General features: G+C 46.9%; 2 protein-coding genes across 10 annotated transcripts in view; one reads left to right on the plus strand and one right to left on the minus strand.

The window, feature by feature from the left end:
- The window catches only part of LOC310823633 (uncharacterized protein), a gene marked incomplete at its 3' end in the record, with an annotated part of 277,614 nt that extends 259,708 nt beyond the window's left edge, over positions 1–17,906 (plus strand). The window contains exons 2-4 of the mRNA XM_083696516.1: positions 9,570–9,635; positions 12,026–17,413; positions 17,563–17,906. Coding sequence (XP_083552642.1) covers positions 13,684–17,413; positions 17,563–17,906 — 4,074 coding nt within the window. The 5' untranslated portion in view covers positions 9,570–9,635; positions 12,026–13,683. The remainder of the gene's footprint in view (positions 1–9,569; positions 9,636–12,025; positions 17,414–17,562) is intronic.
- The window catches only part of LOC310823880 (uncharacterized protein), a 417,085-nt gene that overhangs the window by 128,722 nt on the left and 268,536 nt on the right, over positions 1–19,827 (minus strand). The gene's annotated exons all lie outside the window — the stretch shown is intronic.

Raw genomic sequence — 19,827 nt, forward strand, 5'->3', positions numbered from 1 at the left:
CCTGCTACCAAATCCACCAATCACGCAGGGAGGGCGTGTACCAAGATGGCGGCGCGCATACATCGCATTTATTTCAAGTATTCTCGCTAAAAACAGTTTAGCGTCCATATCGTACAACCGACGACAACTTCTGGACATCGGCTCCGGCATTCCAGACATCTTTTATCGACGCAATACCCTGAGATTAGAGCAGAACAGCGGGACCAGCTGACTCCGCTACACCGACCGGGATGGAAAACCCAGCCGAGGGAGCCGAGGTGGGCTGAGAGCTCGGCTCAAGATAACATCCACATCGACTCTCACTACCTCGTCTTTTCTCCTCACCGATGTTCCTTCCCTGGATGAGACAAGATGGATGAACTGCGGCTGCGGATCCCCCCCCCCCCCCCCCACACACACACACACACACACACACACACACACATGGATGACGGACTGCAACATGATGGTTCTCACGGAAACCTGGCCCAACAGCGAGGTGTGGTGGGAGGGGGGGGCTGCTCTGTCTTCACTCTCTGAATATGTTGCCCTCCTCAAATCCTGACCCACCTGGCCTTAGATCAGCTCATGGGACTCCACAATACTGCACTAACCCAATAGCTAGCAAATACATTATACCAGACGTAGAAATCCAGTCACTACAAATGTATCCATGGTTAATTGCTGCCCTGTTGAGAGCAACTATAACTCTCACGTATGCATTCTTATCATAATGCACCACAGTGATCTTTTGGCTGCATGTAGCTGCTCTCTGCTGGACTGGGGAGTCCACCCTGTCAACTACAGACACTGAAGTGAGATCTCAGACTATTCTTGTTGTCAGACACGTCATTACTAAGTGTCTGTTACATTATCAATGATACTCTTGTTGCTCTGCAAGGCTCAATGATTGAGACAGACAATGTCCATTATTTTCCAATCAATTCCTATATCATGGTTCTGTGTGTGTGTGTGTGTGTGTGTGTGTGTGTGTGTGTGTGTCTGTGTCTGTGTCTGTGTCTGTGTCTGTGTCTGTGTGTGTGTGTGTGTGTGTGTGTGTGTGTGTGTGGTGTGGTGGGGTGGGCACTCTCTCAATAACCTTTCTTTCCTCAATTCCTCATCAATCTGGCCTGAGATCAGCTGATGGGGCTACACAACCCAATAGCAATCAAATATACCAGACTGAGAAATACATTGACTACAAACATGCCTGTGATTGGCTTGAATAATGAATTCTTATCATAATGCACCTCAGTGATCGTTTGGCAACATGTATTTATTCCTCATTCAGGCTGAATGGATGTCACCTCACAGAGAGATGCTGTGAAGCGTTGGCCTCAGCTCTCAGCTCAGACTCCTGCCACCTGAGAGAGCTGGACCTCAGTCATAATGATCTAGGTGACGGGGGGGTGAAGCTGCTCTCTGCTGGACTGGGGAGTCACACTGTCAACTACAGACACTGAGGTGAGGTCTCAGACTATTCTTGTTGTCATTGATACTTGCACTGCAAATATCAATGATGGAGACAGAACATTTACATGATCTTCCAATCATTTCCTAAACTGTTCACTGTGACAACACTAGTTCTACCACTTTATTTGTATTCCACGTTTTTCATTTGTCAGCTCCCAGACCATCATCCCGTGCGTGCATTTATTTTACCATGATGAGCGGTCTTCATAATTAAAAAAAAATCGATGAAGGATACTGTCTTACCTTTCTTAGATAATATGTTTTTGAGAAACCATTTCAGAGGGACAGCAACACATTCACAGTTCAATAACAAGAGGCCGACCTTTAGGTCAGGATGGCCTTGCAGCTGACTCAGCACATCCCCACCAACAGATATAACCCAGGGGACAGATTTAACCGCTGTCAACCTGACTGGCTGTCTTGATTCGTACCATTACTACATAAAATCATAAACGAGTACAATACTGATCATGAAGGAATCAATGAACAGTGTATGACTGAAAAAATATAATCATCATGACATGGTCATACTGATTAAAATAGATTGTTGTTTTGCTATATTGATTATAAGAATATCATAAATGACAGATGAGAAATCTGTCTCCCCTCACACTATCAAGGAGGGAGCAATAACGCACACAATGCAACAATCATTTATTGTACAGCTTATAATCACATCATCTTCTGCTCTATTTATCATTAAAGGCAGAATTTCAAAGAGTGTGTGTGTGTGGGGGGGGGGGGGGGGCACTCTCTGAATACCGTTACTCTCCTCAATTCCTGAACAATCTGGCCTTAGATCAGCTGAGGGGGCCACACAATACTGCACTAACCCAATAGCTAGCAAATATACCACACTTAGAAATACATTGACGACAAACCTGCCTGCGATTGACTTGAATCTTGAATTCTTATCATAATGCACCACAGTGATCGTTTGGCTGCATGTATTTTTTTGTATTCCTCATTCAGGCTGAATGGATGTCACCTCACAGAGAGATGCTGTAAAGCGTTGGCCTCAGCTCTCAGCTCAGACTCCTGCCACCTGAGAGAGCTGGACCTCAGTAATAATGATCTAGGTGACGGGGGGGTGAAGCTGCTCTGTGCTGGACTGGGGAGTCCACACTGTCAACTACAGACACTGAGGTGAGGTCTGAGACTATTCTTGTTGTCAGACACATCATTCCTAAGTGTGTTACATTATCATTCTATGGAATCAATCATACTTGAACAGAAAGGCTCAATGATTGAGACAGACAGTGTACATTATCTTCCAATCAATTACTATATAATGTGTGTGTGTGTGTGTGTGTGCGTGTGTGTGTGTGTGTGTGGTGGGGTAGGGGGGGGGGGGGTTCACTCTCTCAATAACGTTTCTTTCGACAATTCCTCACCAATCTGGCCTGAGATCAGCTGATGGGGCTCCACAATAATTCACTAACCAATCTAACATATTGCTTGCTCCCCTGTTGAGAGCAACTATAACTCTCACTCTTGAATTCTTACACCACAGTGATGGTTTGGCTGCATGTATTTATTTGTATTCCTCATTCACATGTGGCCTTTCAACTGCCAAATGAAGAGGATTTAAAGCTGCACATGTACATTAGAGAGGAATAATCAGATTCTTGATATCAGATGGAGTGACACTATTTCCCCAGGTTGTCAGGCTGTGGAGTCCCAGAGGAAGGCTGTGTTTCTCTGGCTTCAGCTCTGAGGTCTAATCCCTCCCACCTGAGAGAGCTGGACCTCAGCTACAATCACCCAGGAGACTCAGGACTGGCGCTGCTCTCTGCTGAACAGAAAGATCCACTCTGTAAACTACAGACACTCAGGTAAAGGCTGAATATGTGGCTGAATATGTGGCTGGACATATCAATGAGATTAATGCACAGTATCTATTTTCCACATGATTGTGAGTGTGTCATTCAACCACTGTGGGTTCTTCTGTGGTTGATATAGTGTGGACCATGGTGGAGAGTGCAGGCTCAAACCTGGGCTGATCAAATGTAAGTCACCATCGCTGTAGAGAATAGGACTGTGATATTACTCAAGAACCAGGGTACAGCAGAGTTCAAACAGAGCACCAGTATTGTATTCATATGTAAATCTAAAATATTAGTAAATGTGAATTCGTTGTATCCCTTATAAAACATTTTTAATTAATAAGTAATATTATGTGAAAAGAATGTTTCCCTAACAAGATCACATTGTGAATATTGTAATTTATTCAATTGTATTGATTTGATGATTATTATTGCCCTCTCAATCAGATGCCTGTGAGCTCACACTGGACCCAAACACAGCATACAGACTCCTCTCTCTGTCTGAGGAGAACAGAAAGGTGACACGGGGGAGAAAGCAGCCGTATCCTGATCACCCAGAGAGATTTGAGCGCTATGCACAGGTGCTGTGTAGAGAGGGTCTGACTGGGCGCTGTTACTGGGAGGTAGAGAGGAGTGGGAGAGAGGCTGGTATAGGAGTGACATATAAAGGAATCAGCAAGAGAGGATGGGATGTTGACTGTGTGTTGGGAAACAATGACAAGTCCTGGAGTCTGAGCTGCTTTGGTAACAGTTACTCCACCAGTCACAATAATAATAGCACTGTCATACCTGTCCCCTCCTCTGGCTCCCACAGAGTAGGAGTGTATCTGGACTGGCCGGCCGGGACTCTGTCCTTCTACAGCGTCTCCTCTGACACACGGACCCTCCTGCACACATTCCACTCCACATTCACTGAGCCCCTCTACCCAGGGTTTAGGCTTTGGAGCGATGGCTGTTCAGTGACCCTGTGGAAACTAGTCTCAGGGAGATCACACTGTATGTAGTGTTTAGGGCTACAGCCGTTGATGAGAACCAGATGGTTATTTGCTCATTGTGAAATGTGTGAAAAAGTGCAATAGACTGACAAAGCAGAAGTAGGAAATGCAACTGATAGTGAAACAATCCAGATGAATGATTAGATGATCAAATCAGACTGATGATGAACTCTGAGAATAACACAGGAGAGAGTGTCTGTATGTATATAAGAGTTGGTTAGATTGGGTGTTTGAGTTGTGATGCTGGATTACGTTGCTGTGTGTAAGATAGCAGGGAGTGGATGTGAAGACAGCTCTCCTTCTCTGTCAGTACAATATGGACAGTGTCTTCAGAACATCCTAATCTACACAGTGTGTAATTGATTCCTATGCAAATCAGAGACCCTATAAAAACAAAGATATTCATTCCGAAATGACATGAATTATTATCCTTGCATTAAGATGTACTCAATTCAACTTATTGAGTGATTTGTTGATGACATTTTTGCATTTTAACTAATTTTAAGACTGTCAAAGCAAAAAGTCTGAATATTTCTGTCCATGAGGTATTTTTGTATTTCACTTTTAATAAATGTACTGAAATGTCAAAAATCGTGTTTTCGCTTTGTCATTCTGGGGTATTGTGTGTGGATTGATGGCAAATTCTTTAAATTGAATCCATTTCAAATTTACTCTATAACACAAGAAAATGTGTAAAAAGTGAAGGGGTCTGAATACCTTCAGAAGGCGCTGTACATGTTCTGAACTTCACTTTCCATGCATTCCTTCATTTTTATATAGTAATCATCTAGTACAGTAATATCTATGCATCATGTGACATTGTGAGGGGCAGCCAAGGTGCAGGCTGCTTTTCCTTTCTCTGTCTGTGGGCTGTGGGAGGCATGGCTCTCATGAGAAGACTTCACCTGTCCCCTGCAGTACCGCTCCCTGCCATGGGAGGCATGGCTCTCATGAGAAGACTTCATCTGTCCCCTGCAGTACCGCTCCCTGCCATGGCAGGCATGGCTCTCATGAGAAGACTTCACCTGTCCGCTGCAGTACCGCTCCCTGCCATGGGAGGCATGGCTCTCATGAGAAGACTTCACCTGTCCCCTGCAGTACCGCTCCCTGCCATGGGAGGCATGGCTCTCATGAGAAGACTTCACCTGTCCCCTGCAGTACCTCTGACCCCCAGACCCCCAGACCTCCAGACCCCCAGACCCCCAGAACCCTATCCCCCAGACCTCTAGCCCTCAGATGGGGGCACCACCTGGTGGTCATTTACTAGTATTACAACAACAGAGAGATTAGAATCCAGCCAGTTAGCAATAAGCACTGGATCCTAAAAACCCAGAATTTGAACCTGAAATATTCTTTATAACATCACAGATCTTTTATAATGGAACAGTGTAATAGAACATCAGTGTAATAGAACATCAGTGTAATAGAACAGTGTAATAGAACATCAGTGTAATAGAACATTAGTGTAATAGAACATCAGTGTAATAGAACAGTGTAATAGAACATCAGTGTAATAGAACAGTGTAATAGAACATCAGTGTAATAGAACATCAGTGTAATAGAACAGTGTAATAGAACATTAGTGTAATAGAACATCAGTGTAATAGAACAGTGTAATAGAACATCAGTGTAATATAACATTAGTGTAATAGAACAGTGTAATAGAACATTAGTGTAATAGAACAGTGTAATAGAACATCAGTGTAATAGAACATTAGTGTAATAGAACATTAGTGTAATAGAACATTAGTGTAATAGAACATCAGTGTAATAGAACATTAGTGTAATAGAACATTAGTGTAATAGAACATCAGTGTAATAGAACAGTGTAATAGAACATCAGTGTAATAGAACATCAGTGTAATAGAACATTAGTGTAATAGAACATTAGTGTAATAGAATATTAGTGTAATTGAACATTAGTGTAATAGAACATCAGTGTAATAGAACATTAGTGTAATAGAACATCAGTGTAATAGAACATTAGTGTAATAGAACATCAGTGTAATATAACATTAGTGTAATAGAACATTAGTATAATAGAACATTAGTATAATAAAACGTTAGTGTAATAGAACATTTATGTAATAAAACATTAGTATAATAGAACATTAGTGTAATAGAACATTAGTGTAATAGAACAGTGTAATAGAACATTTATGTAATAGAATATTAGTGTAATAGAACATTAGTATAATAGAACAGTGTAATAGAACATTTATGTAATAGAATATTAGTATAATAGAATATTAGTATAATAGAACATTAGTATAATAGAACATCAGTGGAAACCAAAGGGGACGTTTTCTTTCCAGTGTTAACACTTCACTTAGCAACGTCATGACAACCCAAATGTGCAGACAGGCCTAGGAGACGAGTTAACCTTGACCCTAACCCTGACTCTAACCCTGACCCTGACTCTGACCCTAACCCTAACTCTGACCCTGACCCTGACTCTGACCCTGACCCTAACTCTGACCCTGAACCTGACCCTAACCCTAACTCTAACCCTGACCCTGACCCTAACCCTAAACCCTGACCCTAACCCTAGGGGATGAGTTAACTTTAACCCTAAACCCTGACCCTAACCCTAACCCTAGGGGATGAGTTAACTTTAACCCTAACCCTTAACCCTGACCCTAACCCTAGGGCTAGTAGAACCATGTAGTTTGGCTCTTCAAACCCACCTCCTCGTTGCTAGGCAACCCCCCCCCTTTTCCCTCCACCGTTCGTATTTTACGACATTTTTTAGAAAAAAATGTTTTATGAAACTCCTTCAAACCACACAATCTCCCCACCCCCTCGTTGCTAGGTAACCCACCATATCCCGTCCCTTTCCGACATTTTCTTTTCCTTTACGACATTCCCTCAAACACACCAACCTCCCTTATTTTACGACATTTACTATTATTATTATTATTATTATTATTATTATTATTATATCTTTACGACATTTACTTCTTCTTTACGAGAGAAGGGGAGACAGACACCATGGAAACCACCACCACCACCGACACCGGCGGCTCCTCTGGTACTCGTAGCGGGTCCTCTGGGACCGTCTCCCCCGGTGGTACCGTCTCCTCTACCGGCTCTGAGGCTAATGATAACGGGGCTAACTAACGAAGCTAACGAATTTACCTACCGAGTGCAGTGTTGACGGGGTGCTAAAGGCTAATGCTAACTGGCTCTAACGAACTGACCGTGTGTGTGTGGGGGTGTGGAAACGCGTCGTGTCATCATTACTCGACATTCCTTCAAACCCACCCCCTCGTTGCTAGGCAACCCCCCCCCCTTTCCCTCCACCGTTCGTATTTGTTTTGAAAAAATATTTTTACGACACTCCTTCAAACCACACACACACTCTCCCCACCCCCTCGTTGCTAGGTAACCCACCATATCCCGTCCCTTTCCGACATTTTCTTTTCCTTTACGACATTCCCTCAAACCCACCAACTGTTCCTCGTTGCTAGACAACCCCACCCCTCCCTCATTTTACGATATCTTTTTATTATTATTATTATATCTTTACGACATTTACTTCTTCTCGCCTCAGGATCGCCGAGCTGACTCAGCGCACCTGTGAGCGGTGAGCTGAGTCATCTGATTGGTGGCGGAGTCTCCAGGACATAGAACTGGGATAGTACCTCCCATCCAGCACGACACCCCATGGCTGCCTTTGCCTCCCCCTTGTGGCCACCAGGTGTCTCTGTGGGGCACTGCTCACCGGCTGGGCCATCACAACACACAGACACACACACACACACACTCACACAGACACACACACACACACACACACACACACACACACACACACACAGACAGACACACACACACACACACAGACACAAACACACACACTCACACAGACACACACACAGACACACACAGACACACACTCACACAGACACACACACACACTCACACAGACACACACACACACTCACACAGACACTCACACACACACAGACACACACACACACACACTCACACAGACACACACACACACACACTCACACACACACACACACATGCCCAGAGGCGTCAATGTTTAGTGAGTCAAGTGACAACATGTTCAAGATTCAAGATTCTTTATTTGTCACGTTCATACAAGTATACAGTGAAATGCAAAAGTGACAGTGCCACAGAGTAGTGCAACAATACAATAAGTTTTAAAATAGAATAAAAAAAAATAGAAGTACTAAAAATGACGTGTGTGTGTGTGTGTGTCTCCCTCTCTCTCTCCCTGTCTCAGGGGCACACACACACACACACACACACACACACACACACACACACACACTGTCACTTTTGCATTTCACTGTATACTTGTACCAACTCTGCCACTCTCAACCACTCAACTCTCCACCCTCTCCACTGAAGTACCCCTGTCTCTCTGTCTCTCTATCAATTCATCTATCCACACACATACATAGTACACAGCGCATAGCACACACACAGACACACACAGACACACACACACATGCCCAGAGGCGTCAATGTTTAGTGAGTCAAGTGACAACATGTGTGTGTCTGTGTGTGTGTGTGTGTGTGTGTGTGTGTGTGTGTGTGTGTGTGCCGCTGAGACAGGGAGTGAGAGAGGGAGACACACACACACACACACACACAGACACACGCACTCACACATACGCACACTCACACAGACACACACTCACACATACACACACTCACACACACACACACACACACACACACACACACTCACACGCCCAGAGGCGTCAAAGTTTAGTGAGTCAAGTGACAACATGTGTGTGTCTGTGTGTGTGTGTGTGTGTGTGTGTGTGTGTGTGTGTGTGTGTGTGTGCCGCTGAGACAGGGAGAGAGAGAGGGAGACACACACACACACACACACACACACAGACACACGCACTCACACATACGCACACTCACACAGACACACACTCACACATACACACACTCACACACACACACACACACACACTCACACGCCCAGAGGCGTCAAAGTTTAGTGAGTCAAGTGACAACATGTGTGTGTCTGTGTGTTTGTGTGTGTGTGTGTGTGTGTGTGCGTGTGTGTGTGTGTGGGTGCTCCTGAGACAGGGAGAGAGAGAGCAAGACACATACACACACACAGACACACACACACTCACACTGTCTGTCTGTCTGTCTCTGACCTGTCTGTCCCTTTGTCTTATCTGTCTGTCTATCTGTTTGTCTGTCTGTCTGTCTGTCAGTCTCTTACCTGTCTGTCTGTCTATCTGTTTGTCTCTGACCTGTCTGTCTCTCCATCTGACCTGTCTGTCTGTTGTTGCCGTAGCTCCAGGACTGTATCCGCGCCACGCTGAGTGACTGGTCCTCCGAGACGCCGTCGGCCGGGGAGAAGGTGAGACTCATCCCTCTCTTCTCTCCCTCCCTCCCTCCCTCCCTCCTTTCCTGTCTCTCTCTCTCTCCCTCCTTCCCTCCCTCCTTTCCTCCTGTCTCTCTCTTCCTTCCCTCCTTTCTTGTCTTCCTTACTTCCTTCCCTCCTGTCTCTCCCTCCCTCCTGTCTCTCTCCCTCCCTCCTTCCCTCCCTCCCTCCCTCCTTCCCTCCCTCCTGTCTCTCTCCCTCCTTCTTTCCTTCTCTCCCTCCCTCCTGTCTCTCTCTCTCTCTCCTTCCCTCCCCCCTTCTCTCCCTCCCTCCCTCCCTCCTGTCTCTCTCTCCTTCTCTCCCTCCTGTCTCTCCCTCCTTCCCTCCCTCCTTCTCTCCCTCCTTTCCTGTCTTCCTTCCTTCCTTCCCTCCTGTCTCTCCCTCCCTCCCTCCCTCCTGTCTCTCTCCCTCTCTCCCTCCTTCCCTCCCTCCTGTCTCTCTCTCTCCCTCCCTCCCTCCTGTCTCTCTCTCTCCCTCCTTCTCCTTTCCCTCCCTCCCTCCCTCCTGTCTCTCTCTCTCTCTCTCCTTCCCTCCCTCCTTCTCTCCCTCCTTCCCTTCCCTCCTTTCCTGTTTCCTGTCTTCTTTCCTTACTGTCGGCGGAGGAGAAGGTGAGACTCATCCCTCTCTTCCTTCCTTCCTTCCCTCCCTCCTTTCCTTCGTCTCTCTCTTGATGCTCCACACACACACACACGCACACCCACACACACGCGCGCCCAGAGGCGTCAATGTTTAGTAAGTCAAGTGACAACGTGTGTGTGTGTGTGTGTGAGAGAGAGGGAGACACACAGACACACTGTGGGAGCCTGGTCGACAGGCGCAACAGTGGGTCAACCAATGAGAATAGAAACAGGCGGAAACAGGGGTTGCGGTGAAATCAACGTAGGGTTTTATTTCTAAGGTGCGGGGAAAAGGGAGAGGCGAAAGGCAACTCAAATCTTCACCGGGTTGGCGGTTGGCGCTACGGCGCTCCGCCAGGTTCTTCTTGTCGTCAGAGAGAGAGAGAGAGAGACAGGCCAAAGTTAGTCGGATATCGGGTCTCTGTGGGGCACTGCTCACCGGCTGGGCCATCACAACACACAGACACACACACACACACTCACACACACACTCACTCACACAGACACACACAGACACACACACACATGCCCAGAGGCGTCAATGTTTAGTGAGTCAAGTGACAACATGTGTGTGTCTGTGTGTGTGTGTGTGTGTCTGTGTGTGTGTGTGTGTTTGTGTGTGCCCCTGAGACAGGGAGAGAGAGAGGGAGACACACACACACACTCACACATACGCACACTCACACAGACACACACACAGACACACATTCACACATACACATACACACACATGCCCAGAGGCGTCAATGTTTAGTGAGTCAAGTGACAACGTGTGTGTGTGTGTGTGTGTGTGTGGGTGGGTGCTCCTGAGACAGGGAGAGAGAGAGGAAGACACACACACACACTCACATACACACAGACACACACACACACACACACACACACAACTCTCGTCCACTGTGTACCGGTGCAGTATCTATAGCCTTGCTTTCAGCTGAGTCTGGCTCCATCTCCTGGGTGTTTAAGGGTAATTTCTCTGCCTCAGTGGATGCCCTCTGCTCACTAAGCCCAACCGGTGCCCCGGCTTCCATCTCAGGTGGCCCTTCTTCAACACTGACGGTGTCCCTGGCCTCCCCATCCTTTGGCATTTCCTCCGGAGTACATTCCCCTAGTATACAAGCAGCTTTACCCGTCGCTACAGGACCCTTCCCCGGTCTCTGACTTATCTTACTAACTACGTAACTCTGAGTGTGATGTTCAGGCCGGGTAAAGGCCATACTAGTCTCGCCCTCGGCGACATCTCTCTCTCTCTCTCTCTATCCCTGACCTGTCTGTCTGTCCTGGACAAGGGCCTCCTGGAGGAGTTGTACAACTGGGACGAGGTGGGTGTCTGTCTCTGTCTCTGACCTGTCTGTCTGTCCTGGACAAGGGCCTCCTGGAGGAGCGCTACGACTGGGCCGAGGTGGGTGTCTGTCTCTGTCTCTGAACTGTCTGTCTGTCTGATCTGTCTGTCTGTCCTGGACAAGGGCCTCCTGGAGGAGCGCTACGACTGGGCCCAGGTGGGTGTCTGTCTCTGTCTCTGAACTGTCTGTCTGTCTGATCTGTCTGTCTGTCCTGGACAAGGGCCTCCTGGAGGAGCGCTACGACTGGGCCCAGGTGGGTGTCTGTCTCTGTCTCTGAACTGTCTGTCTGTCTGATCTGTCTGTCTGTCCTGGACAAGGGCCTCCTGGAGGAGCGCTACGACTGGGCCCAGGTGGGTGTCTGTCTCTGTCTCTCCCTGACCTGTCTGTCTCTCTCTCCATGTCCAAGGTGAAACCCCAACAGTAACCAGGTCAACCTGGCGTCCTGTTGTGTGATGCCCCCCGATCTGATGGCCTGTCTGTCTGTCTCTCCCTGACCTGTCTCTCTCTCTCCCGTATCCAAGGTGAAGCCCACCAGTAACCAGTGTAGGAGCCAATTTCTATATTTTTCTTTTGGGACATAAAGTGCTTATTTTCTATGTTGTAATATGTGTGACGGTGATTTCTGTTTAGTGGCTCCCCCTGCAGGTGGAGAGGTCCGTTATTATATAGGAAGTGCCAAGGCTACCAGTAGGGGTTTTTGGCTAGGAAAGCACACAGTCTTTAGACCTTGATCTTGACCTTGACAGCCTGTTTGTTTGTTCGCAAATGGTAGCATATTTTAGCTTACTAGATTGCTTTATAATTTTGATAGCCTGCATTTTGAATATCATTTTTGTGGAAAATGGAACAATAAACCGAAGATCATTTTATTTCAACGTAACTCTCGTCTCCGTTTGTTCAAGCGTCTACTACAGCCTACCTAGCCAAACCCTGAGTGACATACAATAGGAAATGTTTTAGTCACTACATTAGTCTAAAGACTTGCTTGTGGATCCGTGGATTACTGGGTTTTCCAAGGAAACGTGGAGTTTGGAGGAACAGCGTGGCACCAAACAAAGGACCAGGAGGAATCAACGTACGACGGCTAATGCTAATGCTAAGCGCGGAGCGGTATGTAAAATTGCAAGATTGGATGAGAGTTCCTTCAAGATGGATGTAATATGGATTAAGGATCACTAAAGGAGTGGATTTGTGACAAAGCCAGGAGTTATAAATTGTTTGGTGTGCCACGCTTGTTTGAATTTGGACCGCATTATTGTAATACGGAGCGCCTGGTGCTAGGACTGGGCTGAACGAAGAAATTAACGAACGCGAACTTGGCATGATACAACAATCCCGTTTTGATAAGAAGTAAAGTCAGCTTGTGTCAACATGACTGATGGCGAGGCAAAAGTCCGCTCGGAGGACATCGCAAATGTTTTGGAGGAAAAGGAAATGCGTTCATCCAGAAAAGCCAAGCTTGGGCAGTTAACGCGCAGAAAGAACATAGTCCTTGAATTGATGAAGGATGTGGCAAATATTGATGAGGTGAAGGAGAATATGTTCAGATATGATGCCTTGGTCGGAGAATTTAAAGATGCACATTCCACCTATCAAAAGCTGTTGAATGATGACGACAGAGACAATGACAATTGGTTTAAGCCCAAAATAGCCTCTGTTGATGAATTTAACGCTCATGTGAATAACTGGCTGTCAAATCCACCCAAAATGACTGATGATGATGATGATGATGATGGAGATGTCACTAATGGTAAGGATGCTAAAGCTGTTGTTGATGTTGCTCCCCATGAAAGTGCATCTCAAGTCAGTTCCAAAGTCTCTTCTACAGCATCTTCATGCACCCAGGCTGAAGCGGAGAAGGCTGCCTTGGAAGCAAAATTGAGTGCGCTCATAGAAAAACATGCCTTGGAGGATGAGGAGGAAATGCTCAATAGGCAAAAGGAACAAATCAGGAAAAGAAAGGAAGCATTGGAACTGAGAGCTGAGTTGGAAGCTGCTTCAGCTAAAATCTCTGTTTTCAGCAAACGCATGGAGACTCAGACGAGAACATAAGGAGATGATGGGATGACTGAATATTTTGAGGAGTCAGGAACACAAGCTTCTGGAATGGAAACCGGAACAAGTTCAAAACAAACTGAACCAGTGCAAAGGAGCACTGTGGACACATCAGTTGTGCCCCCAAAAGGACCTCATTTCAGCCATCAAAGCCTTCTAACATCACCTGCCTCACCCACTTTCCTGTATCCCGCTGTAACGCCTAGAGCACCACCTCATGGACATTCAGCTTATGGGCAACAACAAAGTGCACAGTCAGGTTCACACTCACAGCCAGCCGCACAGCCCACAGGTGCACAGCCACAGCCAGCAAGTGGAAATGTAACACAAAGTGGAACCCCTATGCACACCCAACCACCATTTAACCTTCCTAACCCTTCATTCTCTGTGCAAGCCCCAGCACAACAAGCACCACAAACAAACCCAAGAGGTGCAGCTCTGTATAACATCTTACAGAGCCAAAATGACATCACTGCCGCTCTCATCAAGCAACAGCAACTGTCATCTCTGCCGCCAAAGGACATTAAGGTCTTTGAAGGTGATCTGGTTGAATATAGATCATTTATCAGATCCTTTGAGCACATCATAGAGACCAAGACTGACAGTGCAAAAGACAGGTTGTGCTACCTTGAACAGTACACCAGGGGGCAGGTTAGAGAACTAGTTAGGACCTGCATGTACATGGATCCAAACAATGGCTACGTGAAAGCTAAAGAGCTGCTTCAAGAGCATTACGGTAATGAATTCAAAATTGCCAATGCATATATGGAAAAGGCCCTGTCCTGGTCCCCCATCAAGCCTGAAGACTCCAAAGCATTAGAGGCATTTGCTTTGTACCTCAGGGGCTGCTGTAATGCAATAGCTGAAATTGCATACCTAGAGGAGCTTGATTTATCATCCAATCTACAATCACTTGTTGCAAAGTTGCCCTTTAAACTCAGGGAAAGATGGAGAACAGAAGCATACAATCTACAGGAAAGGCGGCACAGCAGGGCAAAATTCAGTGACTTGGTCAAGTTCATTGAAACACAAGTGAAGATTGTAACAGACCCTGTGTTCGGCAACATTCAGGATGCTACAGTCAATCCACGCAGCACTACAGCAAAGAAGCCCACAGCCTTCAAGTCACAAAAGCCGAAGGTGACTGGCAGCAACTTCGCCACCGGCGTGGCGTGCGTACCCCAACCTCAAGATGGCAACTCACAAGCCACACCTCAGCTCACGAAGGAGCAAGTCTGTTTGTTCTGTTCAAATGAACACATGATGGAGACATGTCCACAACTCAAAAGGAAAATGCACAAAGAAAAGATTGGTTTCCTAAAGGAAAAGGGAATCTGTTTCGGGTGTCTCAAACCAGGGCACATGAGCAAAGACTGCAACAGGCGCCTCTCATGCAAAGTGTGCAATAAGACCCACCCAACTGTGCTTCACATAGGAACATTGGACAAGGAAAAAGGAACGGTGCAAGGAACAGCAGAGGACTCAACTAGCCATGGGGTGAAGCTCTCTGCATGTGGCCATATTGGGGCCGGTGGCCATATTGGGGCCGGTGAAGAGGAGTGTGCACTGGCTATCGTGCCTGTTAAGGTGAAATCCAACAAAGGGAACAAGATCATCCATACATATGCATTCCTCGACCCTGGCAGTACGGCCACATTTTGCACAGACAGACTCATGCACCAGTTGAACATCAGAGGAAAAGAGACCAACATTCTGCTCCGCACCATGGGTCAAGAGAAGACAGTAAACAGTCATATTGTCCCAGGTCTGGAGGTGAGTGAGCTACATGGCAACACATTCATACCCCTCCCAGTGGCATACACCCACAAGACCATGCCCGTCACAAAACAGAACATCCCTAACCCAAGTGATATAGTCAAGTGGCCATACCTCAAGGACGTCAGACTCCACAGCATCGATGCTGATGTTGACCTATTGATTGGCACTGATGCACCAGTGGTAATGGAACCATTGCAGGTCATCAACAGCCAAGGGGAGGGTCCATATGCAGTAAGGACAAGGCTGGGCTGGGTGGTCAATGGACCACTGAGAGGAGGAAGAGGAAAAGGTCACTCAGTCTCTGCCAACAGGATTTCACTGGTCAACATTCAGGAGCAGCTGGTCTCACAGTACAACACTGACTTCAGTGAAAAGTCATATGAAGAGACAAAGGAGATGTCCATGGAGGACAAAAGGTTCATGAAGATTGCTGAGGACTCAGTCAAGATTGTGGATGGACACTACAGTCTCAGATTGCCATTCAGGAGAGATGATGTGTCACTGCCTGATAATCACCATGTGGCTGAACAGCGTCTGTCAAGCCTGAAAAGGAAGTTCAAAAGGAACGTGACATACCATGAGGAATACACAACATTTCTCTCTGATGTCATAGACAAAGGCTACGCCGAGGCAGTTCCGCAGGAGCAGCTGAGGCGCAAGGATGGAAAGGTCTGGTACATACCCCACCATGGGGTGTACCACCCCAGAAAAGGAAAACTCAGAGTTGTTTTTGACTGTGGAGCATCCTTCAACGGCACATCACTTAACTCTGAATTGCTTCAAGGTCCAGACCTAACCAATCGCCTCATAGGAGTGCTCCTCAGGTTCCGCCAGGAGCCAATCGCAATGATGGCTGACATACAAGCCATGTTCCACCAGGTAAAGGTTTCTGAAGAGGACAAGGATTTTCTGAGATTCCTATGGTGGCCTGGTGGAGATGTAAGTCTGACCCCTGTGGAGTATCGCATGACGGTGCACCTGTTTGGCGCTGTATCTTCACCCAGCTGTGCAAACTATGCGCTAAGAAGAACAGCTGAAGACAACAGGAAACATCTGAGACCTGAAGTGGTTGACACAATCCTGAACAATTTTTATGTTGACGACTGCTTAAAGTCTGTGTCTACAGAGAACGATGCCAGTCTACTCATCACAGAGCTCACGTCTGCTTGTCAGAGAGGTTTCCAACTCTCCAAATGGATAACCAACAACCGTCAGGTGCTTGCCACCATTCCTAAAGCAGGAAGAGCGAAAGAGGTAAAGGAGCTCAACCTGGACAAAGACAGACTCCCAACTGAAGGTGCACTTGGAGTGCGATGGGTGGTGGAAGAGGACAATTTCACATTCAATGTCACCATCAAGCCACAACCACCCACTCGAAGAGGGATACTGTCAATGGTCAGCTCCATTTATGACCCCTTAGGGTTCCTCGCTCCCTTCACCCTTACAGCCAAGCTGCTACTACAGGAGCTCTGCAGCATCCAGTGTGGCTGGGATGAGGAAGTACCTCAAGGGTTCTTGAACCGGTGGATCAAGTGGACTGCAGATCTCCAGCAGATCAAGGATTTCAAAGTCCCACGATGCATCAAACCAAGCAACCTTGGCTCATACAAGCAAGCGCAGCTGCACCACTTCTCAGATGCGAGCGAGCTAGGATATGGTTCAGTGAGCTACTTGAGACTCGTGAACGAGGAGAACACTGTTCATGTTGCCTTCATGACAGGAAAGGCCAGAGTGGCTCCCTTGAAGAAAACGACGATCCCCAGGATGGAGCTCGCTGCCGCAGTGCTCGCCACTAAAGTGGATAAAATGCTCCGCTCAGAGTTACAGCTACAGCTGCAAAACTCAATGTTTTGGACTGATAGCCAGTCAGTACTCAAGTACATCGCTAATGAACACACAAGGTTCCACACATTTGTCTCCAACAGGATCTCTGCTATTAGAGAGGCCACAAAGGTGGCACGTAAATACAAAGATGAATCCTGCCGATGCTGCCTCTAGGGGGCAGAAAGCTGACGCCTTTTTGAAGAACACAGGCTGGATTCATGGCCCAGAAATGATCTGGAAGTCAGAAGAGGCCACAGTTCCCCCTGGTCTCTGTTGATGACTCAGAGGTCAAGAGAAACCCAACCGTTGCAACTATCGGCAAAGGAGGTGACAAGCCCACAGACATGCTGATCACATATTTCTCCAGCTGGAGAAGACTGAAGGTTGCAGTGGCATGGTTTCAGAAGCTAAAGGAAGCTTTGAAGTTGCTGGCTCAGAGAAGGAAAGTGCTTCAGTCCACTATCAACCAAAACACAGTTACTCGAAACGCTCAGAAGGCCATTGACCAGAAGATAGCGGATGTCAAAGCCACACAGGGCAGACAAACAGTCTCTCTGGAAGATCTGGAGAAAGCAGAGAACTCCATTATCTGTTACATCCAAGAGGACGAGCGGCCTCTACAGACTTGACCCAGTGTTGAAGGAGGGAATGCTCAGAGTGGGAGGACGTTTGAGCCGGGCAGCTATGCCAGAGGAGATGAAGTTCCCTGTCATTCTCCCTAAAAGCAGTCACACTTCCACACTCATTCTACGTGACATTCATAAAAAAACTGGACATGGAGGGAGAAACCACATTCTCTCAGAGCTGAGGAAAAAATACTGGATAATCAAGGCCAACTCTGCCTCAAGGAAAATAATAGGAGATTGTGTCGTGTGCAGGCAGCACAGAGCCAAAATCGGAGAGCAGAAGATGGCTGACTTGCCACAGGAAAGGCTCCAGCCAAACTTGCCTGCATTCACCAATGTAGGTGTTGATTATTTTGGCCCTATCGACGTCAAAAGAGGACGCACCACATTGAAGAGGTACGGGGTATTATTCACATGCATGACTAGTAGGGCCGTGCATATTGAAGTCGCCAACTCTCTTGATACGGACTCCTGTATCAACGCCTTGAGACGGTTCACCTGCAGGAGGGGACAAGTGAAACATATCCGGTCTGACAACGGCACCAATTTTGTCGGGGCCGAGAGGGAGCTCAGGGAAGCCCTCTCAGCCCTCAACCAGAAGAAAGTAGAAGGAGCTCTTCTTCACAGGGGTGTACAGTGGAGTTTCAATCCCCCTGGAGCATCCCACCATGGAGGAGTGTGGGAGCGGCTCATAAGGTCAGTGAGAAGGGTCCTCCATTCTGTTTTGAGACAACAGACTCTGGACGATGAGGGGCTGCAGACCATCCTGTGTGAAGTGGAAGCCATCTTAAACAGCCGTCCAATCACCACAGTCAGCAGCAACAGGACTTTGAGCCTCTTACCCCAAACCACATCTTGCTCCTAAAAACCAAGCCCATTCTACCACCTGGAATCTTTGAGCAGAATGACCTGTACGTAAGGCGTCGCTGGAGACAGGTGCAATACATGGCCGATTTATTTTGGAAGCGTTGGAGCCAGGAGTACTTACCTCTCATGCAGGAGAGACAAAAATGGTGCACGAAGAGGAGAAGCTTCACTCCTGGAGACGTGGTGATGGTGGTCGATTCCTCTGCACCACGCGGCTCATGGGTCTTAGGAAGAGTGTTGGAGGTGAAGTCGGACTCCAAAGGCCTGGTGAGAGCTGTCAAAGTCAAGACACAAACCAGCGTTCTGGAGAGACCCATAACAAAGCTCTGTCTGCTGCTAGAAGACACAGAATAGTAGCAGCCATCCGGCTTCAGGAACCCATTGAGGTCTACCTAAAGGTCAAGTAGATCGTCACACCTCACACAATGTTTATTATTATTGAAATCATCGATATTTCTAAGTTTGTTAATGATTGAAGTAACATAGGCTCCTTTAAATTGATATAAGTAATTGTTTTTGTGATACAATTAGGGGCCGGTTATGTAGGAGCCAATTTCTATATTTTTCTTTTGGGACATAAAGTGCTCATTTTCTATGTTGTAATATGTGTGACGGTGATTTCTGTTTAGTGGCTCCCCCTGCAGGTGGAGAGGTCCGTTATTATATAGGAAGTGCCAAGGCTACCAGTAGGGGTTTTTGGCTAGGAAAGCACACAGTCTTTAGACCTTGATCTTGACCTTGACAGCCTGTTTGTTTGTTCGCAAATGGTAGCATATTTTAGCTTACTAGATTGCTTTATAATTTTGATAGCCTGCATTTTGAATATCATTTTTGTGGAAAATGGAACAATAAACCGAAGATCATTTTATTTCAACGTAACTCTCGTCTCCGTTTGTTCTACTAGCGTCTACTACAGCCTACCTAGCCAGACCCTGAGCGATATACAATAGGAAATGTTTTAGTCACTACAACCAGGTCAACCTGGCATCCTGTTGTGTGATGCCCCCCGATCTGACGGTGTACGCCAAGCAGGCGGGGGTCCAGCTACTGACCCACA

The sequence above is a fragment of the Argentina silus genome (assembly GCF_951799395.1).
Source record: "Argentina silus genome assembly, chromosome: Y".
Lineage (NCBI taxonomy): Eukaryota > Metazoa > Chordata > Actinopteri > Argentiniformes > Argentinidae > Argentina > Argentina silus.